The sequence below is a fragment of the Rhodamnia argentea genome, chromosome 6 (assembly GCF_020921035.1).
Source record: "Rhodamnia argentea isolate NSW1041297 chromosome 6, ASM2092103v1, whole genome shotgun sequence".
Classification (NCBI taxonomy): Eukaryota; Viridiplantae; Streptophyta; class Magnoliopsida; order Myrtales; family Myrtaceae; genus Rhodamnia; species Rhodamnia argentea.
In genome coordinates, this window is record NC_063155.1 from 31,114,983 (window position 1) to 31,140,522 (window position 25,540).

At 38.9% G+C, this 25,540-nt stretch overlaps 2 protein-coding genes across 4 annotated transcripts; one reads left to right on the forward strand and one right to left on the reverse strand.

The window, feature by feature from the left end:
- Positions 1-4: 4 nt before the first annotated feature.
- LOC115746040 lies at positions 5-1,677 on the forward strand. Of its 2 annotated transcripts, XM_048279916.1 has the most exons (2): positions 5-794; positions 918-1,677. In XM_048279916.1, the coding sequence occupies exons 1-2, from the start codon at positions 384-386 to the stop codon at positions 1,584-1,586; spliced, it is 1,080 nt and encodes a 359-aa protein (XP_048135873.1). In that variant the 5' UTR covers positions 5-383; the 3' UTR covers positions 1,587-1,677. The 2 variants fall into 2 exon arrangements, with proteins under 2 accessions (XP_048135873.1, XP_030537601.1); XM_030681741.2 differs by having other exon boundaries at positions 16-1,677.
- Positions 1,678-4,102: 2,425 nt separating this feature from the next.
- Positions 4,103-24,637, reverse strand: LOC115746064 (abscisic acid 8'-hydroxylase 2). 2 transcript variants are annotated; one of them, XM_030681785.2, is made up of 8 exons: positions 24,417-24,637; positions 24,008-24,329; positions 23,669-23,818; positions 23,301-23,555; positions 22,750-22,839; positions 22,450-22,635; positions 21,503-21,621; positions 4,103-4,336 (listed from the first exon to the last, which is right to left on the reverse strand). In XM_030681785.2, the coding sequence occupies exons 1-8, from the start codon at positions 24,635-24,637 to the stop codon at positions 4,213-4,215; spliced, it is 1,467 nt and encodes a 488-aa protein (XP_030537645.1). In that variant the 3' UTR covers positions 4,103-4,212. The 2 variants fall into 2 exon arrangements, with proteins under 2 accessions (XP_030537645.1, XP_030537644.1); XM_030681784.2 differs by lacking the exon at positions 4,103-4,336 and adding an exon at positions 19,968-20,201.
- Between the last annotated feature and the right edge of the window lie 903 nt (positions 24,638-25,540).

A 25,540-nucleotide genomic window follows, 5' to 3' on the forward strand; every position in this document is an offset into this window, starting at 1 on the left:
GGAAACAAGACAAACCTCAGGTGAAGCCCATGGTTTTCCAACGGAAGTTGAAAATAACGAAAACTACCACACAAATGCAAAATAGTTCCCGTCTCAAGCCACGAAAGACCAGCAAGCACCATACATGGATGATTCTCTCCTTATGGTAAACGAGGTATTCGACCTATTGAAACTCAGTGTTGTTAGTTAAATCCTAGAGCTTCGTTGGGCCGAAAGATGAGATAGACGAGCCGAAGTGAAGCCCATTACCTTCATCTCAGTTCGCTCGCTGATTAGATCCCTACCTAAAATCCCTTCGTTCCCACCACTTCTCGGACGATGGTTTCGTTGGATCAATGTTAGGCTCGCCGTGAAGCTGGCAATTCTTGCCTCTCGGGAGAAACATGGAGGCCACTTCGATGCTTCTTCACTCGAAAACAGTCCCAGTTGGGTTGAGTTTCGACTTGCAAAGAGCGCGCTCTCGCGGGCATTTCATCAAACGTCTGCAGTGCGGCGAACGCACGCGCAGTTTTCACTTCGACCGGACCGGCGATTCCTCCCAAAGCTCGTTCCTTTGCTCGAAGGTCTCCAATGTTTCGTTATCATCAGCAAAGAGGGCGAGAACCCATCTGTCACCTCCTCTCAAATGTTCATACTCGGGCAATGCAGCCGCAGAATCTCGAAACCCCATTACGGAACTCTTCAAGTACTTGTCACTCGATGCGGTGAAAGAAAAGCTTCTTCAGTTAACTCCTATAGATGTTGTCAAGCTGTCTGGGATTCTGTCCATTTCTATTGCGGTGGCAAAGTGGACGGTCCGTTCGCTATTGAACCCTTTCTTCTGGATGTATTTTAGCTGGACTTGGTTGTTTTGGCCCTGGATTGTGGCCATAGCTTTGGCGATTTATGGATTACATTGTCTCCGCAAGCACTTACAGGGCGAAGCTAACATCTATGAGCAGCTTGCTGTGGTCACTTCAGCGTTTACTTGGCTCACCCTTGTCCCCCCCGCTCACTTCAATGGTTATCTCGAAGGTTGGCCTTTTGTGTTTCTCTTCGTGTACCATTATTTCTTTTTCTTCAATATCAGTGTGAGAAGAAGATTGTATGGCGATTACTATGCTCGCCCACATGATCCCAAGTGGGATATTGACCCACCTAAATGGCTGCGCCTATTATTTTGTGTTGGAGTCATGGTTGGTCACTGGCTTGCTGCCTTTGAAGGGCCGGAGCTCCATCGTATCCCAGGTGGATGGAGCAATGTAGGGGTGTGGGTCTTGATATTGATAACTATCTTGATGCATTACAATTCCACATTGTATCTTGCAAAATATTCAGAGAAGGTGGTCGTGCCGACTGCAGTTGTCCAGTTTGGACCATATCGGTGGGTTCGTCATCCCATTTATGCGTCTACAATGCTTCTCTTTGTCACATATTGCATTGCACTTCGGGCTCCTTTTAGCTTGCTGTTTGTTGTTGCTGTATGCTTGTTGTATTATCAGCAGAAAGCAAAACTGGAGGAGGCAGTGATGGTTGAGACATTCGGGGAAAGATATTTGGAGTATGCTGGTAAAGTCAAGTACAAATTCATCCCTTTGGTATACTAGGGTGTCATGGGTGTGCTGCAGTTATCTCTTGTGAATTATTTCGTTCTTGAAATCTATTTTATGACCTTGAGGTGGAAGTTATTATAATTACCAACTTAGCCTTTGACTTATTTTACATTTTTGTCACACATCGTTGGCTATGCCGATATCAGCAAGATTTAAGAAGTGTTATTCACTTTAGTGACGAGGCCTAGCCTAGTACACAGTCATAGAGCTTATGAATACTGTAATTTTCTTTAGAGTTGAGTTTAGATTCTTACCGGCATATCACATCTGGGAGGGGCTTGAACAGCCCTATGGCATTGTAAGTGCTGATGTTGTCTTGAACTCTATATTTTCTGTTGATTTGTAATTATTCTGCATGTTCAGTTGTTACAGCTCAATTTGATGAAATATGTTTGTGTGAGAAACTGTGTTGCTCGGCATCACTCTTGGCATAGAAGCTGCTAGTCTTAACGAAGGTGATTATTCTTGAGTCAAAGTTGCAGAATAAAATGAAAAGCCAGTATCTTCCCTTCTGATCTCACAAAATAGTGCAACTTAAGTATGACAAATCACTTTAAGGAGTAGAGGATCTATGGGAGAGGGTACTGGTCATTGGCATGTGGTGGCGAGAAGGAAAAGCCTTTCTTTGAAAAAATGAAAAAAAACAAGGAACAGGCAAAGGGGAATGCACTTTTTTATGCCGGTTGGAAATTGACTGGATAAATTTATTTGGCAAAATACTAGTTGCAGACTTGCAATGTTTAAAGATAAGGAAGTTGAGACTTGGGAACCAATAAGAGTGTTTTATTTTTGGGTAAGGTAAGAACCAATAAGAGTGTTTTTGTCTTTATTAGTACCTACAAATGTTGGTTGGTGAAGATGAAGTGGGTGTTTACTTCTTTGCTGGAGAAGTACATCCTGTGAGTATAGAAGCTTCGGTAAGTAGAGAATGGTAATGGACTGGACACATGGAAAACAGCTGACACCAATGTCAGAGACTTGAGGAGGAGGAGGGACTGACTATTGATGTTGGACTCTTGGCATAAACTGGACATAAATTTTCGCTAGTACTGTGGGGTTTTGCTTCTTGAAGAAGAATATATAGATGAAAACCAGAAAAGAACTTACTCCAGGTGCATGTGTTTACTTAGTGGTCAAGATCAAAACAGTACTATGCCAATATCTCTTTGCCTTGCACCTTGATAGAAGCAATGTATTCAAAGTTGTCCTCATGATTATCCAACATATATATTTTAGAGTACCTAGAGCAGCACTACACCAGTAACCTCACAAATCAAGTCCAATCACCATTTCTATAGACAATATTGAAAAAATTTATCCTCTGCATCAGACCATACAAATCCAGCATATCTCTCACGACCAAGTTATTCCATGTGTACAGCCTTTTTTTCTTCTCTCATATTATATTTTCAGGCTATGATCCTTGACCTATAAGTGACTTTTATCTAGTGATAGCTTTTGAGCTTTGCAGTCGCGCAATTGGGTGATACCCTTCGGCCTTGATTGAGTCAACGGTTGAAAGCACTTAGAGGGGTGTGTGTGTAACCACTTACTATTGCATGATGTGCGTATTGCATATTGGTATGCGTCACTTGAGAAACTTGGATCCAATTTTACGTTTGTTTGATCCGCTGGAAAATCTTTGTTGCGGAATATAATCAATTTGCAGATATCAAGGATTCTGTAGATCAAGTACACAAAAGCAGTTGTTAAATTTTCCCAGGGCAACTCTGGATTTGATAATGAGCTGTGAAATGGGGTAGGAATTGGTGGGGGAATATAATACCCCATGTGCAATTGTGTGGTGTGACACAGATTTTCCAATCCACTACAGTTCTCCTGATTTTTCACGACTTAGCCTCCGTGTCAGGAGCAAAAGAGGGGAACAATGTAATCAATGAGCAGAGAGATAATTATGCCTACTTCTTACCACAGAATTGACACACGAACTATTCTTGGTCATGAAAGTGTAAACAGTCCTTTCATTTGGAAAGAAATCTTCATGCTTGACATAGAGTTGCTGGTGCTGATCATGAAACCGATTGGGAGCGGCGTTACTGGCCGCAAAACCAGGCTCTTACGTGGTTCCCTTGCCGCATATTCTCTCTAGGTCTCCTACTGATCTTTTAGAAATCACGTCATTTCGGATAGCTCTAGTGAGCATTCTGAACCAACATCTCCAACTGGGGCATGTCTAGTCATCGACCTCGGTTAATGTGAGTGCTTGGACAGTGCGCTTATGATGATGATTCGCCACCCAATCTAAGACCCAGGTACATGGAGATGCTATGGCCGAATTCGGTTGGATATGACTCTGAGTTGGCCGCAGGAAATTGTTGTCTGAGCACACATTTTTATACATAAAAAAAGATTACAAGAAGAGTTGCATCCTTTTCATTCACCCGGTGAACATTTGGAGGTTTCGATGACATCTACTGCCATTCCCATCTCGTCTTCACTAACACTGCGCTTTACATAAATCGAAGAAAGAACATGGAGAGCGATCATACTAAACTTCAATGGCCAATTTCTCCAACAACCCCAAAAAAGAAACGAAATGAAAAGCCAAGAGATAGAATCATGTCTTGGATTGGAACCCTTAAACAACACGTACATTACATCAGATGATCCGGTCCATCCTCCTCTCGTTCCACGGTCGGACTGTGACTCGAATGGGTAGGCCTCCTTTCAGTACAGGAAAAGGCCCATACTGTATGCCATCGTCCTTCCCCGTGATTTCCCACCTGCAGCTGAACGAGACCAGGATGAGAACGTTGGTTGTAAAATACATATATGATATTTATTGTATAGTTGATCTTATAATGTAAAGAAAAGAGCAGAACTTTTGGGGGAAATTAGAATATATAGAGTTGCTTTCGAAATGACTATTCTTGAAAAGAAAAAAATCACGTAATTTTCATTCAACATTGTCTTTGTAATGAATTTTTTTTGTAGAGCATGTGAAGAGGAGAGATCTCAAAGTAATAATTCCTAAATTTACTAAACATATATACCAGGGGACAAATGCAACGCCAGAAAATGGACCTCGATGGCTATGGTGGATGTTTGACCAAGCATGTGATTGAAAAACGAGGACGGCAATCGTTTGGTCTTCACCAAAGAAAACAAAAGTGAATTTTTAAGTTTTGAGGTTGCTAGGTAACAGGAAAACCCAGAAATACAGATAAAAAAAAAAAAGATCGAGAAAGAAAAGGAAAAAGAGGACGTAACATGACAAGACATCATCAATAGGTTTTCAAGATCTCGAAGTTAAAGCAGACTTTGGATCCCATGCAAAGAGATGAGGATTGCGTTTGACTATAGCATCGTGCATGAAGGACACGTGTAGGGTTCTCGATGGGACCAGATGTGCCACATGTCGACCTGTGAGTAGTTTAATACAAATCTCATGTGGCCACGTGTATGGTTCTTGATGGGACCAGATGTACCACGTGTCAACCTGTAAGTAGTTTAATGCAAATCTCATGTGGCATATCTCAATTATGGGATATTTTCTCCTTGACCAAAATCGCTATTGGGATTGCGCAACAAAAATCTGATACCTCCACCCTAAGAGTTCGCCAAAAGGGAGCCTAAGTCCGAATCCATCAATATATCAATTGAATCCATCTTCACTCAAAAATTTAAACTAATGAGTCATAAGCCAACATATTAACTGCTCCACGTTATATTAATTTTTCGATGTGAAATTTCTCTAACACAACTCATACGTATATCTCAACAATCTTCCTCTTACATGTGAGCTCAATATTAGGTCTGCTCCCCCTTAATTCAAGTATCTTTCTGCATCAACATATCTCAACTTGAATCTTCATCAAAACCCACCTTCATTTTAGTCTCTTCCTCCAAACCGAACCATGAAGGCTTGCTATCGGGCCCGCATTGCTACATCACAATGCTCACCACTCAAAAATCGTGTCGACCGTGAAATTCTTTCCTTGAGATATCCACCAAATACCGAAACATATTGTGGGCTCACCAATTAGCCATTGGCTCTAATACTATGTTGGGTGATCTTTGGTAAGTTGGGCTCAACACCCACACGAGAGAAATACAGGCTGTTGTTACTTTGATTCAAGGCCTAATATGTGACGATAAGATTATTGGAGTTATCCCACATCGGTTGTGGAATGGACTGGTAGTCGATTTATAAGTGTGAAGGAAAATCTCTTCTTTTAAGCTAGCTTTTGAGATAAGAAAGGTCCAAAACCAAAGAAAATCGCGTCATCTCAACCTCAATGGTTTATTGGTGAACCCGCATAAGTGACTCTTTATCTAGTTATAGCTTATGAGCCGTGCGGTGACTCTTTATCTAGTTATAGCTTATGAGCTTTGCGGTTGAGCAAATTTATGAGCTTTGCGGTTGAGCAAATGTCCTTTCACCGGAAGGACAATATAACTGCTAAAGGTCTCCATCGATAACTCTATCGCTCTATTGGTCGCTAATCGAGGAACCTAAGAAGATGGGGAAAGGAATGTGTGAGCAACTACAGCTTAGTGAATAATGCTTATCTCTTCTAAGCGGATCGAGGGCCCATTATGCATATTTACAAAACCATAACCGAACTCAATAATCCTAAATTTGATTGGTAATATACGCACAACTTCAAATATAAGTTATTTCCTTTCAGCACAAATTCGTACGCATATAGTCAAAATACCCAATAAAGTATGCGGTCACATTGATGACAAAATACTGAAATACAAATTATTTTCAATTACCACAATCCATACGTACAAAACCAAAAGCAGTTACATCTTTCTAGAAAAATTTTATACATATTAGAAATTTTCATCTTAATCAACAACAATGAATCAAATATCTATGGTTTATCCTATTAATCAATCTCATATATAACCAAATGACGATGGTCTATCCCATTGACTAATCTCAAGTGACATGTCAATTGTCCATTCCATTGACCAAAGTCGTGCTCAAATATCTAATCATGGTCTCACATAACGCCACGTGACAAAGACAATCAAGATTTCTCCCTAGCAAAGTCTTCACATATAATGCCGGTGGCTCGACTTACAAGGATATCTTCACACTAGTGTGCACATATCCACAAATCCCTAATTGGGTCCACAGTAATATTGCGTATCACACAATTTCACAACATCATTATTCACACATCACAAGTCCATTCGGAATCAATATCACAAAACGATTCCACAAACGATTTCACATAATCTTTCTCACAAACCAGAATAATTTTCATAACCTAACATATAACTTTTCCCAACTCAACTCATCCACCAAAAGTGAAGCATTTCTCAAATCATTCTAGAACTAATTCCATAAACAAATTCGAAACTTGATTTACACACACATATATAATATGTATAAACATTCACATTACATAACATAACATAACACATTGCTCAAACTACTCACGGATCAGTATGAATAATATTTCATAATTCCTTTCATCAAATGATCGATCTAAAGTTATGCATCAAATGTAGTTTAATCACCACTTTTGCCTTTTAGCCAAAATCAAACTTTGCATATAATACATCTTGCATTTTCATTTTTTTTAAAATATGAATTTACAAATTCAAAGAAGAGGAAGCACCACCCACCTAGGAAAATTGAAAATCAACTTACAATAGTTACTCGAGTTGACGCACTCATCTTCCTATCAAATAATTGGAAAACAGCGTCAAAACTAAGTAAAACAATATTCTAACAAACAACTAGACTAAGTTAAGCCTATTCGTCAATAAAATGACACATACGCGCTAACAAAAAACTCACCTATAGCGGAAACACATCGTTGTCCGCTTTAGATAGCTTGCGCGCTAAAATCATTTGCACCATAACTTCCTCCATGGAACTCCGTTTCAAGAAAAATTATAGTCCATAGAAAGCCCTTTCAGTAAACTACAAAACCCCTAACTTGGGCGACCCATCATCTAGCCAGAAAGTGCCGAATATTGGTCCGGAAGATACTGTTTGCGCATTGTTCAGCATGCATGCCCGACTCTAGAAATTTCTCCAAAAACGTAGGTCTAAATAGAGATCCCTCAATTCTCATGGCTCTACAACACCCTAATATTTCATTTTTATATATTTTACTTATATATTTGTAGACATGCAACCTAATAACTCTTCAAACAAACAGAGTAGCTCAAAATCAACATAGCTTCGAAATTTATACCCTAACACCGAAAATTTATTTAATGGAATGAAGAGAGAGGTCGAGTACTTATCGGACATTGTAATTCGTAGTTGAATCGGCTCGGGATAGTGACCGTTCGTAGATTTCTCTCATTTCCCTTTTTTCTTCTTCTCTTCTTCACGGGTAAGGGTCCCTTCTTTTTCCTTGTTTATTCCGTCGCTTCACAAGTGTGCACATAATTCTGTTGAAGGAAAGAAAAGAAAATTTGTAACATTTGGATTTTCTTCGTAGCTTTATAACATTTAACATATTAAGTTAGTGAAAGTTATTGAGAAAATAGAATTAGCATAGAAATTGTCTATGGCGGTTGATATACTCCTAAATACGCATCGAATAATTTTCAAATGTTAAAATGTTATTGAGTTTAGATGTCTCTATTTTTCTGTACATTTTCTTAACAATTTTAGTAGTTTCAAAATATTTTTTCGATTCACCCACGTTTCAAATGGATACCAAATTTTCGATTTATTTACCCCAACAAAAAGCATCTACTCAAAATAACCTCATATCTCAATCTTTTTACCCTAAATCATAACATTGTCACGTCCCTAGTTTGAGCAAATGGCTTAATTCTCACCTTGTTATTTGACACGTGCCCATAATTGAATCTATTGAACCTAGCTTTTGATGATATCATGCATGATATAATTTTTTAACCATACTAATTTTATATCTACTATTAGCCCTAGTTAAATGACATGATTATTTTTAACTCAACATAATTAATGTGAGTTGAAGTCGCTCTTCAATATAGAATAAATGTAGGATACAATAATTAAATATACTCTTTCTTTCCCCCATTTTCTACATCAATTTAACTTCTTCATCTTCAAGTTCATAAAATTTTCTGTTCTAAGTTTTTTCAAGACAATCAATGACTTTTAATCTAGTGTCTCGTAAGGTATATTCATGAACTTTACTTTTTCAAGTTATCTCTATTGTTTTCTAACTATAAAGGTTGTTAATTTTAATATTTATTTGATTTCAAGGTGATTAAGGGTTTTCTTTGTTGAAGATTAACTCAAGGTAAGTGAAAACCCTAAGAACAAAGCTAAAATGATCTACTTAGTACTCTTTAGCTTAGTTGATAGATCATTTGTTCATGAGTCTTGATTTTATTATATGTGTAATTAAGTTTCAATAGTTGTATGTTTAGTTCTTGTGATCGTGAGGCTTGAATTTAAAAAATTTCCACTCGTCTTGGATGTCTTTGAGAGATTACTAATGATTTTGTTACATCTTAAATGGGAAAAAAAAAGTATGAAAATGGTGAAACTAGGTAAAATAAGGACATCTTAGTCGATTTTTGAAAATTTTAAGGGGCAATTTCGAAGTTTATAGAGGTGAGGGGGGCCGTTAATATAGTTATTTAATAAGTTTTGGTGTTAATTATTGGTAAGTAATATTAACTAGAGGAAACAAAACTGATTCAAAAAAATGAGTTTAAAAGTTTTAGGGACATTTATAATTTCCCCATGATGGAGGACGAATCTACAAATACTGAAAGTTATGGGAACTATTTACAACTTGAGAAATCTTATTAGAGTAAGTGATTAAGTTAATTTTTAGAGATAATTGCTCAATTTAAGCAACGTGTTCAACTATGCAAAATTGGAACAAATTGTAGTAATTAAGTAAAAGCGGGTTGTTTTGATAGATTTTTATAATATGTGATATGTCTATAGTGTAAATAAAATGTTAATAGGTCTTAGATAACAAAATAATAGCCTTTAGTATTTAATTTAATTAAGATGACTTGATTTCACGAAAATCGAAATCTATGGGCAATAATGCAAAATGAGAAATTTTATTAGGAAAATAATAAAATATTAAAAGTTTGGAATTATATATGACGATTCTTCATCTTTGTGGTAAAAGTGGACTTGATAAAGGAAGATTTAAAAGTGAAACGGAATGCACATGAGTTACTTAAATTATAGAGTAGTAACATCTAATGCTAAATACATATCCATAATTAAAGAATTTGTAAAAGTTTGCTACTAAGTGATATTGGCTTGGAGAAAAGAAAAGGAAGGATTACATGTTAAATTGAACATACTTGATCGATTGTCATATTGTATATAGGAAATGCCAATAGATTAATGTTATGTAATTTGCAATTATAATTACTGAAATATATGGGGCATTTATTGTGTTGTAGCTAATCCTTGTTATGTTGCCATATGATAAAGATTTTTACCACGGCCTATTTGTCACCGAGCGAATGTATGTATATTAGACTCGGAGTTAGTCAGATATTCTACCGTATGATATGGTTACGTGACAACTATTCACACGTGATTTTTAATCAGTCCTTCTTTAGAAAATCTTTTAAAAATTCATAAAAATTCATAAAATTGCAAAATCAACTTTGGAAGCATTGGCCAAGCCTAAGGAACCAATTTTGAATAAAAAATATTTTTCGTTATTTTTTACATTTTTTAATATTTTTAGTATATTAGGAAAATACCCAAAAATTACAAAAAAAATCATTTGTGGCCATAAAAATATGAAAAAATAATAAATATTTTAATTTTAATTTCATTTTAATTTTCATTTTGGACATTTAAAATTTAAAAAATTAAATTTGGGATTGCATGTTTCTTCACAACTATGAACCTAAATTGAGCCAAAAATTCATTTGAGACCCTTCTTGTCTTTTTCTCCCTTGGTCCAAGTTTTGACATTTGATTACTACACCTTTAACTGCATTTTGGTCCAATAATTTTCATTTTTTTAGCAAATTGCAAAATGGACCTATTTGCATTTTCGATTTAGTCCCCGGTTTTCAATTAAGGTCAAATTGATGATTTTAAAGACGAACCCATGCACAGATGAACCTTCATCCCTAAATTTTTTGGCTTTCTAAACACTTTGGTGAAGTCAGATTGACATGAACCAATCGTAAAAGTCCTTATTAGTCAAATTCCTATTTGGGGTTAAATTTTGGACAATGGGTTTTTCGTCAATTGGAATCAATTGAACCCTAAATTTTCATTCCTAGATGAAACACATGCCATAGAACCTAATTATAACTTCAATTTCGAGAAAATTGGTTGTTTTTATAATCAATTTGGCAATTTTCAAACGTCTGGATCTTTCGGGTTGGGTGAAGTCAAACCCGACGACCCGGATTGCAACCCATCTTCCCCAAAATGCTCATTTGCACAGGTTGGAGAGCTCATAAGAGACTTGAAGCGAACAAAAAAAAAAAAAAGAATCGTTTGGAAAAGAGGAGTCGGTTGGAACAGATTAGGGACGGCAACGAGCGAGAAGAGGGGATGAGTTCGAGAGAGGGGGATAGAGAGAGCAAGAGGGGAGAGAAAAATCCTCTCTGCAAGCCGTTGGTAGCCATTGAAGAACCTTTGGGTCAGAGTTGCTCAACCTTCGTCGACGCACCTCAAGTGACGCCCAACCGCACCATCACCGTCCCGAGCTCCGCCTCGATCCCGCAAACATTTTGAATCATCTCACTCGTCGTTTCATCGCAAACTAAGGTAAACTTCGTGAAAGGATCTTGAGCTCAGCTTTAATGGTATCTCGCTCGTCCGACCATATCTTTTGAACTTAATTAGTTGAATCTTGTCTCGAGTCATCCCTAAACTCTGTTCCGTTCGTTTTTGTGCATACAAAACCCACCATTGTTGAACCTCCCGAACCTCACCGACATAATGAGCCGGAAAATTTTGTCGAACGATCCCCGAGCAATGAGGATGTCCAAGTGAGTTTCCTAAGCCTTTGTAGATGCTGGTTGTGTGTTTAAGATCGGGCTCGAACGATTGAAAGCGTAGAAATGGGGGTCGCCGGAATCTACAGTTTTGGTGGGAGCCGATAAGGGCTGTTAGAGTTGGCGAACGGGTTTTTTAGGCCCATATTTGTATTTAGATAGTCGGTTTGTGTAGGATAAGTGAATTTGGCGAAAAAATGGCTCGTTTAGGTGATTTTTCAGCAAGATTGCCAGTTTTTCTAGTAGGAACAGTGTCTCCGTTGATATTATTCATCATCTTCCCCGGCGAGGGTTGACTCGATCAACGAGTGTTGACGAGTCAATGCCGATGTGGCGACACATCACGTGCCACGTGTCGTCCACGTCGCCAGGAGAGTTGATAATCTGTTTTAGAAAAATAAAAAAATAAAACTTGATCCAACAGTGGTATGGCTGCCACGTGTTGTGATCCTGCTTTTTTTAAAAATAAAAATGATTTTCTGATATTAAAAATCATTTTTCGAAAAAAAAAATAGATTTTTCGATCATGTGGCCTAGGTTTGACCACACGTTGTGATCTCAATCGTCCATCCTTTTTCTGAAATTAAAAATTCAATTTTTTGATCAGACGGTAGAGATCTTGCCTTGTGTCACGTCCTAGAGTGTAGGATTATATAGGTGGGAAATTATGAAAATTCTTTCGAAAATTCAAACGAAAATGTTGAAAACGGCATTGTTTTTTTCGAGACCGGCCTAGGACCCATACGATTTGGGCCGAGCGCCCGTGAGGCGTGGGCCAGGTCAACTCGATCTGGTCCGGAAAAAGAATTTTAATAAAAATTTTTTAAAATGATTTTTAAAAGTAAAAAAAAGGAAATTCTTAGAAAATTCATAAAAAATTGAAAAAAATCATAAAAAGTTTTAAAGATTCGAAAAAATCCCAAAAATTAGAAAGTGGGCTATTTTGACTCGCCAATTCTAATTTTGATGTTTTTCCCATTCGATTCTTGTGAAAATGACGATTTTACCCCTCAAGGTAAATTGTCCCCCAAATTCCCCAAAATTTCAAAAAAAAAAAATCCCTAAAAATAGGAAATGGGCCATTTCGACTGGCCAGTCCTATCTTTGGTGATTTTTCCTTTAGTTCCCTTTGAAATGACGATTTCGCCCCTCTTGAGCAAATCGGTTCGAAAATTCAATTAAATTCCAAAAAAATGTCGGAAAATAGGAAATGGGCACATTCAACTGGCCAATCCTATTTGTGATGTTCCCAGGTTCCTAATCCCTTCTAAAATTATAATTTTGCCCCTTACGGGAAAATTGTCCCTCTTTTTTCAAAATGACGATTTTGCCCCTCATGGGCGAATCGCCTTTAAATCATTCCCGAACTCCTTCCAAACTCCAAATATCCTTTCTCCAAGATATTACCAGGGATGCCATGGTTTGTATTGATGCGTTTTATCCGCACGTTATTGGATCCTTGATTTGCACACTTTCTTTAATGATTGTGTTTGATAGGCTAAATACTCCCGTCCGCATGAACTCCCAAATTACCCCAAATCATCTGCATGAAAATCTTGGTTAGAAAAATCATTCAACTTAGATACTGAAAGGGTGTCAATAAACGAAACTAGCGTAACTAAGTCCCCGTTTCCAAATCTCTGGTTCCGTATGAGTTGGACGACTCCTCCTACCGCCCGACGAGGTTTTCAATCTACCTTCCCAAAAGATTGATAGCAACTCTGAAGCATGTACACTTATGCACATATCACCCGACCACGCACGTTAAGGTCGAAACCATCTGTAAATTCTGTCATCGCGCGAGGTGAGGACTTAAGAGAGTCCAAGCCGATCCGTGGATCACCACGGATCTATAGAAATGAGGCAATCACCCCTAAATTCCCATCCTAACCGGATGAAGGTCGCAACAACGACCCCCGGACCAATATCCCGATTTATCCTTTTTTCTAATTATATCTTCGAAAAAAAATTATTCAACCACTATTCTTCAAATATTAATAATAATCATTTTCTAATATTTCTTTCATTTAGAAATTTCCTTATGGACTTCTAATAAAACAGCTTATAAATTACTCAACTTTAAGACACTTTTAGTCTTCTCATTTAATTCATTATTTTCGGCCAACCTCTACTGTTAAACGTAGTTAACTTCTTAACCTATTTAAACAGTAGACATAGCAGCTTCCAAGATGATTACAATCTACTTAATTTTATATAAGTGGGTGCTCATCCCTAAACCATCATTACATGTTCCGAACTTTTCTAATTTATCTCATATTCCAAAATATAGGAAAGCCTACACATCATGCCATAGGATTACAAACCACTACCTCCCAACATATCTTATAAGCAAAATTCGTTCGAGGCTATCCTATCGTCCGCTAATCCATTCCATCATATAACAGACATGGGACGGAGTCACCTTTTCTCTTAGAGCAGCTGGCCCGAGGTGCCGCAACGCTATTGCCTAGATACCCAAGTGGACCCCTAATCATCCCATCCTCAAGCGGTTCGTGCCACGAAATAAACTCAATCGGAACTAGATTCACCAGTCCAATGTCAATTCATACGGTCGAGGTGAATATAAATAGCTTCAATATCAACACAAACTACAATGTGACGGTGGTGGGTCGTGCGTGTTGAGAAACCAAATAGATGCTCCCATGGAAGATCCATTTCTTTGCACCTGAAAAATAAAGGAACGAGCGAGCATCCCACTAAATGAAATTCCTAGGCTTAAAACAAGATTATCATAATAATAATTAACTTAGTGGTGGAAATTTTTTTGACACGAAACTATTTTGTTATCCATTTCATAAATGTCATGATTCAACCATCGTAAAACTTTATCATAAAACATCGTATAAAACGATCCATTAACTTTTTCTTTTCACTTTTAGGCATCCTCTCCGAACCACTGGTCAGAATTTTAGGTACCAAGCAACGTCACCACTATACGTGTTCAACGGCACGTCGAATTCATGTCATCATTTAAGTAACGACGTTTACACCATCGCCTCAAGTAAAACCATTAGCAACTGATGATAGATTCATCCGTTATCGCGAACAACGGTCATTAGAGGTTTATAAGAATACGTGGTTACTCCTAAGCCTCTACACCGTTGTTTTTCTCGCTAATAGTGGCACGTCAATGTTTTTTAATGCCATCAACAACATTGCAAGTGCATGATCCATTATTATCTTTTACGTTATCAATCATGCAAGAATAAGTAGATAAAATCAAAATCGAACAAGGATTAAATCAAATCGTTTCAAGTCAGCAAATTAACACGACCAAATCCGAGGCCCATGTACCCATTCAGCCTAATTGAACCAAACCAAAGCAAGCCTCCCCAGCCCGGCCCAAATCGAATCGGGTCTAGTTGGTCCGGAACAAGTCTAGGCCGACCCAATACTGCTCGGGTCGGATCCAACCGGATCCAGGCCCGACCGATGCTGGTTTGAGTCGATTCTCGGGTCCGTTTGGCTCAACGATTTCCATTTTTCCTTCAGTTGACCTCCGCTCGACAACCTCGAATATTCCCTCGCAAAATAAATCATGTAAATTGTAGTTAATGCCATGATACTCATGCAATACATACAAATCATGCGACAATGCACACCGAATCAAGAAATAAACGGATATTATCGCATTAGATCTAGAAATGTCATTTACCTTTCACGTTTTTCTTTACCGTTTAAATAGGATAAAACGTCGTTGGATGAAAATAATGGTTGGAATGATGACAACGGTGTGACGTACAGCGGTGTGACGAATGCATGACGATGGTATAGCGGACAATGGTGGAGTCAATAGTGGCGTGGGGATGGAGGTGAACCGGCGTGAGAGGAGAGGGTGTGTGAGGAAAAGGAAGTTGGAACAAAGGACAAGTAGTCTTGAAGTGGTCATGGAGTTTTCAAGAACTATGCACCTCTATTTATAATAAAATTTCCTCAGCCAAAACTTTCTCTCCATTTTTCTTTGGAGTCAAAGACTTTTATTAGATATCTCTCTCTCTCTCTCCCTTGCTCTCACGTGAGCTTCAAGAAGGAGTCCTCCCTTATTGAACATTTTAAAGTCCTATCACAAGTTTTCAAGACCCTTTATCAACACGATATTTATTATGCCTCTTAGATATTTTAGCTTTGATCAACTTCTTTCTTGTACAAGATTTATTGTTAGCCACACACTTTTACTTAATTTAGGTTGAGCCACATCTCTCCATTCCGAGACTCTCTCTTAGCTTAGTTAATTGTAATCTAGTCTTAAATAATTTAATCATTCATTTATTATATATTTATATATAATCTTATCTTATTTCACTATGTTTAAAGAATTTTACAACAAATAATCGTTGACGAATAAAGGAAAGAATAACGGGTCCATCGACTCTGATCGACCGATCTACGCCTCAAGTGGCGGCGATGGTGGGCGCGGCGTTCTACGGTGCGACGTGCCGGTGGGGTGGGCGATCGACGCCCTTGCCGTTCTTGCTCCAAAGTGCCAATTATTCACTTAAGTGACAAAAGAAAATGATCGTAGAATTTTTCCGTTTCTTAAGACATTATCATAACTCTTTGGAAAGATGGGATAGTTACTTGAGAATGGAGTCTTCTTGACATGAGCATCTTCAGAAGCTATCATGTCAACTTCCTTTGTCATCACATACTAACATCTTAATAATTTATTTTCTTTTTAAAAGACATAACAATAACCTTTTTTAAAGAAGAGGAAAACTTGAGGTCTTCATTCACGTGCATTTCAAAAGCTCTTGTGCCATGATACTCTTTTGTCTTCTCTTATCATGGCTACTTTTCCAAATTTTCAACAACATTTTGATAATTAATCTTTTCAAAAGATCAAGACTTTGTTTATTGCTTTTACTTTGTCTTCTTGTGCTTTAATAATCCTAATTGATTAGTTTATCATTCACTTAAAATTAACTTCATAATATTTCCTTTGGTTCATGTTTCTAAGATGAGTTACTTATCAAAATCTTATAAATTCGTTTACAATACAACTTATGCTAATTATCCTTTTAGATTATTCTTTTAATTAATTAGAGACGAAAGCAAGACGAACTCAAAATCAGCCATTCCTCGTTGAGAACCGCCAACCAGTGATGGCGGTTCGCATGGACGTCGCCAATTTGCGCCGTTCCTCGGCGGCGTGGCTGGTGGCGCTTGCACCGACGATTTGGCCGACATTCCTGGGTCGGCCTTGTGCTGGCCAGGCGCGAGTCGCCCTAACGTCATCGTCCGTCGTTGGCTTAACCATTTTTCTCGTTCTAATATCTTTCGTTTCAAATTAATCTTTTGTCGTTTGTTTTGTAATTTATTATTTTCATACGTTTTTCCTTTGCAATTCTAAGAACATCTTAAATTGACTCGTTAACGACATTTTACCCGAATGAGTTTTGCTATATAAAATTATTCAAGAACATCTTAACTTTACTAGTTTTTCTAATGAAATTTTACTTATAATTCAATTGTAATCCTCTACTTCTTATCTATGTTTTCTTCACTAAAACTTGGCAATCAAGTTTTAGACAATATTGACATATTTATAACACTTTGACTTTACTAATGAAAGTGACATTGATTTTTATCTTAGTATTTAGTACTTGAAAGTGACACTTCTATTTTTCATTTTCTTCTCAACTTTGTATTGACTTAGAAATATTATTTGCTATACATTGACTCATTGACAATAACCTTGTTTTAAATCTTTTAGAAAAACTAAATTGACATAACATTATCTTTTAAAAAACTAACTTAGTATTGATCCAATTCAAGAGCAAATTCTAGGTATCCCATTTTCCTATAGGAATTTTTTAATAGACCTTATAATTTTAAAAGAAATGAATTTCTTGAGATATTTCCAAATTAACTATCTAAAGTTATAGAATAGCCTTTCTAAAATTTCTTAAAGAATTTATCCGTAAACATTTATTTCTCTCTCTGATTATTTCTAATATAGAAAAAATTTGGGATGTCACGGATTCTCTACAATTTTGATAGGACATTAAATATTTTGATGACATGGCTCGTGGAGCCATGGTATGATGTTAAGAAATGGTCAGCATCACGTGGACGCACAATAGTGTATTCATCCTAGCTAATGTAAAGGACACTTGTGAAAAATAAACTAAGAGGTTTGGCAAATGGGTATATATAATTTTGTTTCCCATGAGTTGGTGGTGACGATACCTCGTTAGTTGTGAGATGCCTCCTGAATTGAGACGGTCTCGACCAGTGACAAATATGAACTCATATGTATATTATGTGATATTTGTAATATGTAATATGTTATCCGCTTGCATAGGAATGATTAATCTTATGCAATATTGCTGATGTTTAATTGACATGTCATATTCTCGTCATAAATTGTTATTTTGTACCGCCCTGAGCTCATGATATTTGTTATTGCGGGTTGAGTGATAAGATAATCTCCTACTTTAGAATTAGAGATTTCATTTATTGGGTCTCGGCTCATTCCTTTATTTTTCGGACGCGTAGGATGGATTTCCTCGACTATCACTTTTGGAGATCATGTGCATGTTGAGTATGTTTATGAAGATGTGTTCGTTCTTGAGTCAACTATAGTGTATACGAGGTATACCTCTATGGGTTGATGTTGGACTGGTCGAATGGACTCCTCATTTATATGTTGCCAGGTATTAAAATATCGAGGGTGGGTTAGTTGGATCACTTACTGATTTTGATGATCCTCCTGGTTTTGATGGCAATGACGCATCAATGGGTTTGTCGAACTCTTAGTTGATAGTTCGATGTTTGTTCATGTAGGCATTTGGGAGTAGAGCTATAGTGGTGGAGATTGGTGACCCCGACCCTTCCCGGGACTGTTGTGTTTTCTGTTTTACTTAGACAATGCATTAAAATTGTAATGCTTGTGTTTAACATAGAAGAAGATGCAAATGTATTTTATTAAACTCATGTGATCGTATTGTAATTTGTGTTTTCACTTGCCCATATTAATTCGTTAGTAAAATTGAAAAAAAATAAAGAAGTGCCACACATGACGTTCTAGGGCATCACAAAAACGGGCTGGGTTGAGGACTTGGACACGAGCTGGGCTGTGGGCCCATATATTACGGATATCCCTTCCCCCTTTATCGAATCAACGATCAAAAGCGCCGGGAGGGGTGTGTGGGTTACTAGTTACTCATGTATGATATACATACTGCATTTGGTATGGGTCACTTGATGCACTTGGATCCTCTTTTACGTTAATCGATTCGATGGAAAATTTTTTATATCAAGGATACAAAAGCAGTCACTAAATTTTCCCAAGGAAACTTTGGATTTAATATTGAGATGTGAAATGATGTAGGAATTGGTGATGGAATATGCTACCCCATAAGCAATTGTGTGGTATGATAGAGAGATTTCTCTTGATTTTTCACAATATAGCCTCTGTTTTTGGATCAAAAGAGGGGGTCAGTGTAATGAGTAGAGAGATAATTATGCATATTTCTTAACCCAAAATCGACATACAAGAACTATTCTTAGTCATGAAAGTGAAAATGAATCCTTTTATTTGGAAAGAAATCTTTATGCTTTGCTAGGTTGCACGTGAAAGTTGTGATAAAGAAGTCTCATATTGAAAAATTAGTGTAGTATTAAGCAGTTAATCTATCCACGTTGGTTCATAATTTATTGGCTTAAACTTGTAAGTGAAAGTGGGTCTAACTGGATATGTTGACGGGCTCGGATTTAAGCACCCTCTTAGCAATCTTCTCGAGCAAAAGTGCCGGACTTCTGCTGCACACTACCTAACAAAAATAGTATCATAACCGATAGTTAATTAGTTAGGTGGGTGGATTAAGTTGCCGATGTTGATTGGGAGTCGCATTTCAAGCTGTATGCCAGGCTCTTTCATGTTTGACTTGTCGCATATTTTGTTTCGTTCTCCTACCAATCTTTTATAAATCACGTCTTTTCGGATAGCTCTAGCGAGCATTCTAAACCAACATCTCCAATTGGGCATGGTTAGTCGTCCATGTCGGCTAATATGACTGTGCTTGGATAGTGCGCGCTTAAGTGGACAATTCGACCCCCCACCCCCACTCCAGTCTACGTCCGAAACTGGGCATGGTTAGTCGTCCACGTCGGCTAATATGACTGTGCTTGGATAATACACTTACATGGACGATTCGCCCCCCCACACTGAAATGCTAAGGCCGAATTCGTTTGGTTATGAGTTTGAGTCAGACACCACAAATTGTTGTCGGAGCACAAATTGCTATGTCATGTTAGAGCCGTGGGAAAGGAATGACCACAGAAAAAAGAGATTACAAGATGATTTTGCATCCTTTTAATTCACCTAGGGAGCATTTGTAGGTTTCGACGACATCCGCCGTCTGCACAAACATCGCGCTTTACATAAAATCGAAGAAAGAAGATGGAGAGCCATCATCATAAACTTCAATTGCCAATTTCTCCAATAAACCAGAAAAAGAAACGAAATGAAAAGCTAAGAAATGGAATCATGTCTTGGATTGGAACCCGTGAATAACATGTACATTACATTAGATGATCCGGTCCCTCCTCCTCTCGTTCCACGGTCGGAGCGAGACTCGAATGGGTAGGCCTCCTTTGGGTACAGGAAAGGGCCCATACTGTATGCCATCATCCTCCCCCGCGATTTCCCACCTGCAGCCGAACAAAGACCAGGATGAGATTTGGCCACCCCCCTTCTTTTTTCTACGTGGAAAAAATAAAATCTATGGGGTATAAAATTTACGTGGCTTAAAGATTTGATTTTTTGTTCTTTTTGTCGGGATTCCAAGCGTGGTGGAGTTTAGAACAACAATGCACTTTTACAAAACCAAGGAGTACAGCTGTCCATCTTTGTCCCTCGTACTAAAAACACCCAACATGCAATTGGTTCAGTGAGGATCAGAAAATCTTTGATTTGAAAATGTTGAAAATTTTCGGGATACAGAAGCGATTGCGACGGCTATGGAGGAGAAGGAGACGAATCCACGTCGGAGTCTGCTTTTGATGATGAGAAAAAACATAAAAACGAAGAGATTGGGGAAATCAAAAGGACAGACTAGGTTCAACCTCCGGTCCAGCTGATTGGTCCCCACTTAATTATGTCGCACGTCGTACGAAGGGGTTCGCATATTTGTTCCAGACACGTGACAAGATAAGCCGCTTTGTCACTTGTGTGCTTGTGATGATGAGTTGGTTGCGTGTGTCTATAGATACATATAACGTAAAAAAAAAAATGAGCAGATTTTTTGGGAGAAATTAAAATAAATAGAGTTGCTTTCGAAATCAACATTCTTGGAAAGAGAAAATCACATAATTTTCATTCAACGTTATCTTTATAAAAAAAAATATTATTATTTGTGAAGAGGCGAGACTCTAAAAGTAGCACTTCTTAAATTTAGCCTTACCTTTCGTTTTAAGGCCATGCCATCACATCACGGGGATAAATGCAGAGCCAATAAATGGACCTTGATGGCTATGGTGTATATTTGACCAAGCATGTGATTGAAAAATGAGGACAGCAATCGTTTGGTCTTCACCAAAGAAAACAAAAGTGGTTTTTCAAGTTTTGAGATTGCTTGGTAATGGAAAAAAACTAGAAGTACAGAAAAAACAAAAGCTGGAGAAAAAAGAGAAAAAACAAATTCATAACATGACAAGACCTCATCATTAGGTTTTCAAGGTCTCAAAGTTAAAGCAGACTTTGGATGCCAAGCAAAGAGATGAGGATTGTGTTTGACTATTGCGTCATGCATGAAGGACAAGTGTATGGTTCCCCCATGCGATCGGTTCTCGACCATCATTTGCCTAGACTCGTTACGTTAAAGCCAGTCCAAAAATAAACAGGAAAAAAATCGAGAGACCGTACATTGTAAAACATAGAACGAACCACTTCATTGTTTTTATCTCCACACAGTATATGCTTCAAAGTTACGTATAAGCAATAACATAAGAACCTGTAAGAGATGGTAAGATGATGGAGGAGGATGAGCATTTCCAGCTTAGCCAACTCGCTGCCGGGACAAGAGTGCACTCCGTTACCAAACGGCATGTATGTGTGTGGCCTCGGTGGCACCTGCACCAAAATCATACATTAGATCAATTCATGGCCCCCTGAAAGTTGTACATCATCTGCATGCTCGATTTCAATAATACAACGAGTGTAGTATTCGACACTTGTCTAGGAGCAAGTGTTCATTACTTGTCTAGGAGCATGAAGTCGGCTCGCCACCATGATCAACCGGTGTCGAGGAATAAGAAATTTAGTCGAGTGCCTGAAGAGTCGATCGATCCATTATTACCCAAAACTATTACGAGTCTCTAAATCAGAAAATAAGGGAGACATGACACGGACACACTTCCAATTGGAAAGCAGCTTCACGGCGAGGTCGCTACCTTATAAAATCGACTCACGTGGTGGGATACTTCGTAGGTTTCACGAGCAACATTCCTTGAAATAGTATACACAAAAGATCTATACACACATATAAAGACAGATATTGATGGAAGGGACAACTACGAGGCTAATAAGCCTTGCCGAAAGAAGAGACATTGAACTGAAGAATGTTGATAACATTCGCGATAGACAGTATCTTGTTCCGGTCGTGTCTTTGTCTTGACATCCTGCCACGACTCCATCGAGTAGATACATCCTTCCCGAATTCGACGTACATCGAGGGAAGAAATGGTTAGGGGTGGCAGTTCTTGGCGCGACATGAATCTTACTCTTTCGAGTAGATAATCCCGAATTTGACGTATATCGCGGGATAAAAGGGATGGGCAGTTCTTGACCCGACATGAATCTACAAATTACTTGCTAGACAATGTAGTATAATAGCAGGACAAAGGATAACGATGGCATGAATTTGTTTTATGTGGTATATGCACTGAGAGCTTAAGTCACCTCAAATCTCGAAGGGTCGAACTTGTCGGGCTGAGGGAAGAAATCTTCGCAATGGTGGATGCTTCGGAATAGAGGGAGGACCTTCCAACCTTTTGGGATCACGTACCCTTCGAGCTCCACATCCTCTGCTGCTTCTCTAAATGTGAAGGACAGTATACTTGCCGTCCTTAATGTCTCTTGAATCACCTGACCATAACCATGTTGATCATATGAGCACCGAAGCTTCGTTGAAGCTATAGTATGGAGGAGGAGGACTATTTTCTCTAAAGTAAACATCCTTAAATTAGGGTAGATTTATACCCGGCTTGTCAATGGCATCCGTCTAGTGTCGTCCCAAGTAAGACTGCGGTTCGATTCCACCAATTTGCGTCGAATTCCCTCTTGCTCCCTCTGAAAACATATGTTGGTACATTGTTTCAATATATGTATCAAAAGAATACAACACTAGGCATCCAATTCTGTGTGCTATCTTAAGAACAGATATATCACTATACAGGGCGGATCCTTCTTCTTGAAATAATTCGATATTAACCATGATAGGGGAAAGAGAAATATGTACCCCTGTTTTTAAAATGATCTGCGGAATCTTCCTTAGAAATCTGGATTCCCTTGGTTCAAAGGGTGAAAATTATGTTGAAAAATGAACCCAACATACGGTGTGCATAAGCGAGAACGATTACGTGAGCTAACATCAACCTTGAATTGATAGCAGACATGGGCGACCGACAAAAAAAATTGTGAAGCGTAGAGATTTCAAGAACCGTTTTTCGTTTCCTTTCCCCTCCCAACACGAGAATCACTGGACGAACGACAATAGTAGGAGGAGGAAGATGGAGTGGGGGGCAACTCACGGTCACAGCTTCGAGCACATGGCTGTTATCGTGCAAGTACTTGAGCACCCACGTCAACACGCTCGCGGTGGTGTCGTGAGCCGCGAACATGACGCCGATCACGTTGTCGGCAATCTGCGAATCGGTGAGCCGGTCCATTTTGGGGTCTTCAGCCCTCAGCAAGACTTCCAACAAACCTCCACTCTCGCCCTTGTCGCTCTCCCTTCTTCTCTTCTCTATCAGCCCCCTCAGTGTCTCGTTCAAGAGACCCCTTGCCTGCAAGCAAAACCCAGAATCCGTAACTGTCGAAAATACTCTCACAACCATTAGCAAAACTCAGAATCTGTCTCGATGATTCAGGGGAATTTGTTGTTGTTATTTCGATTCACCTTCATGGCTCTATGAAAGGGAGTTCCAGGAAGATCCAAAGGCATGGAGTTGTAACCCTCCGTGAGGCGTTGATACAAGTGTTTGATGCTCTTCACTTCGAGGTCCACATCTCCTCCGAAGACCGAACTCATTGCCACATCGAAAGCAAACTGGCACAACCCGAGATGAAAAAATAAACAATTAAAAACAGATTCAGACAAGAACAAGTTTGAAAGCTTTGAAGAGATGATTCTTCTTCTTCTTCATCGTCGTCTACGATACCTCCAAGACAAGCAGAGAATAAAAAAATATATAAAGAATGAAAACAGAAGACGACACCCGTAAGTCGCGTTGCGTACCATCTTCATTTCGTGCAACGTGTTGATGATGGAGCGATCTCTCCAAGCGGGCAAGAGCGCGAGGACGATGCGCTCGATCTCGGAGACAGACCCTTTAATGGAAGAAGGAAGGAGCGAGGCCTGAATGAGCTTCTTGAGCCGGGAGTGATAGGCCCCTTGGTGAAAGAAGACAGCGCTTGGTCCGATAATTCGCTCTTTGCTCGCCGGATACGTGGGCCTGAAAAGGTGCGCCTGGCTCACCAGCACCACCCTCGCCGCCTCCGGGCTCGTCACCATCACGCACGGACAACCCAGGATGTGCGTCTTGAACACGTCCCCGTACCTGATGCAAGAACACACATGCACGACGTGACAACATAAGAGTCTCCTCCCAGGAAAGCAGTAATATGCGGGGCTGTGCGTGTGGTACCGTTTCTGGCGGATGGAGAAGAAGGCGTTGGGGTTCTGGGTGTAAAGCTTGAGGGTCTCTCCAATGTAAGGCCAGCCCATGGAGCCGGGAGGGAGGAGGCGGCGCTTGTTGTCGCCGCCCTTCTGGCGACGCCATTGGAGGAGCACTAGAAGGAGAAGATAAGAGAGTACAAAGTAAACAAGAAGGAGAAAAGGCGATGACGCAGAGAACGACGAGGTCATGGTCGACGACGACGACCACGAAGAAGAAGAAGAAGAAGAAGAGGACGAGTGTGTGTACGATAGGTAGCAAATGATCACTTGGAACAGATTTGATCAGAGAGAGAGAGAGAGAGAGAGAGAGAAAGTGAGAGTGTGTGTGTGTTTTGTGAAGAGAGGTTTAGGGGTGGGGGTTGGACTTATGTAGAGTTGGAGGAATTCAGGGACAGGCGTCACCAGCGCTATGACAACGCATCATTTTGCCCTAAGACTTCTGGCTACGGCCCCATATGATGTTCAAAACTTAGACATGAGTAAACTCGTTAAATTGCTTCATGAGATGTAAAATTTGAGAGCATTCCTTGAGATAGAGAGAAAAAAAATATTTTTTTTCAACTTATGAGGTAATGGTGGAAAAAGTAAATTCCACGTCATCTTTATATAGTTACCGTCGGATATGGTCATATAATAGATCTCGCGCCTGGGGTGAATCATCGAAGCTTTGACTCCAACATCGTCAAATTGTGCTTCGCACAATATCTTTAAACTAATTTATCGGTGACGTACTCCTAATTTAAAGACACCCCGCAATGCTTTTACTAGATCACTCCAATGACGTTTTATGAAAAAAAAAATCGAAACCAAATTTCTTGTAGGTCTATCTGTTTTATTGAATTGAATTTGTCCATCGCATTCGTCTTTTCGAGTTGTGCGTCCCCTATCCCACTCCCGTGACTGTTTTGAATGCGGACTCTCTTAGGATGAATGAAGTAGGATCCAATCGGACAAATCAAGGTTTGAGTGGACTCAACCGGCGAGACCCTTGATTGACATGTGAAACTCTTCTAGGACATTAGCTTGATGTCCAATCTTAATGTCCTCTCGCATAATATCCAAAGTTCGAAAGGAGCAGCGAATTTCGAATTG

Coding starts and splice junctions, on each gene's coding strand:
- LOC115746040 (XM_030681741.2), top strand. CDS start 384: ATGGAGGCCACTTCGATGCTTCTTCACTCGAAAACAGTCCCAGTTGGG.
- LOC115746064 (XM_030681785.2), bottom strand. CDS start 24,637: ATGACCTCGTCGTTCTCTGCGTCATCGCCTTTTCTCCTTCTTGTTTAC. Junction 24,330..24,416: donor TTCTCCATCCGCCAGAAACG/GTACCACACGCA, acceptor TTCTTGCATCAG/GTACGGGGACGTGTTCAAGA. Junction 4,337..21,502: donor CATCTTACCATCTCTTACAG/GTTCTTATGTTA, acceptor GTTCAGCTGCAG/GTGGGAAATCACGGGGAAGG.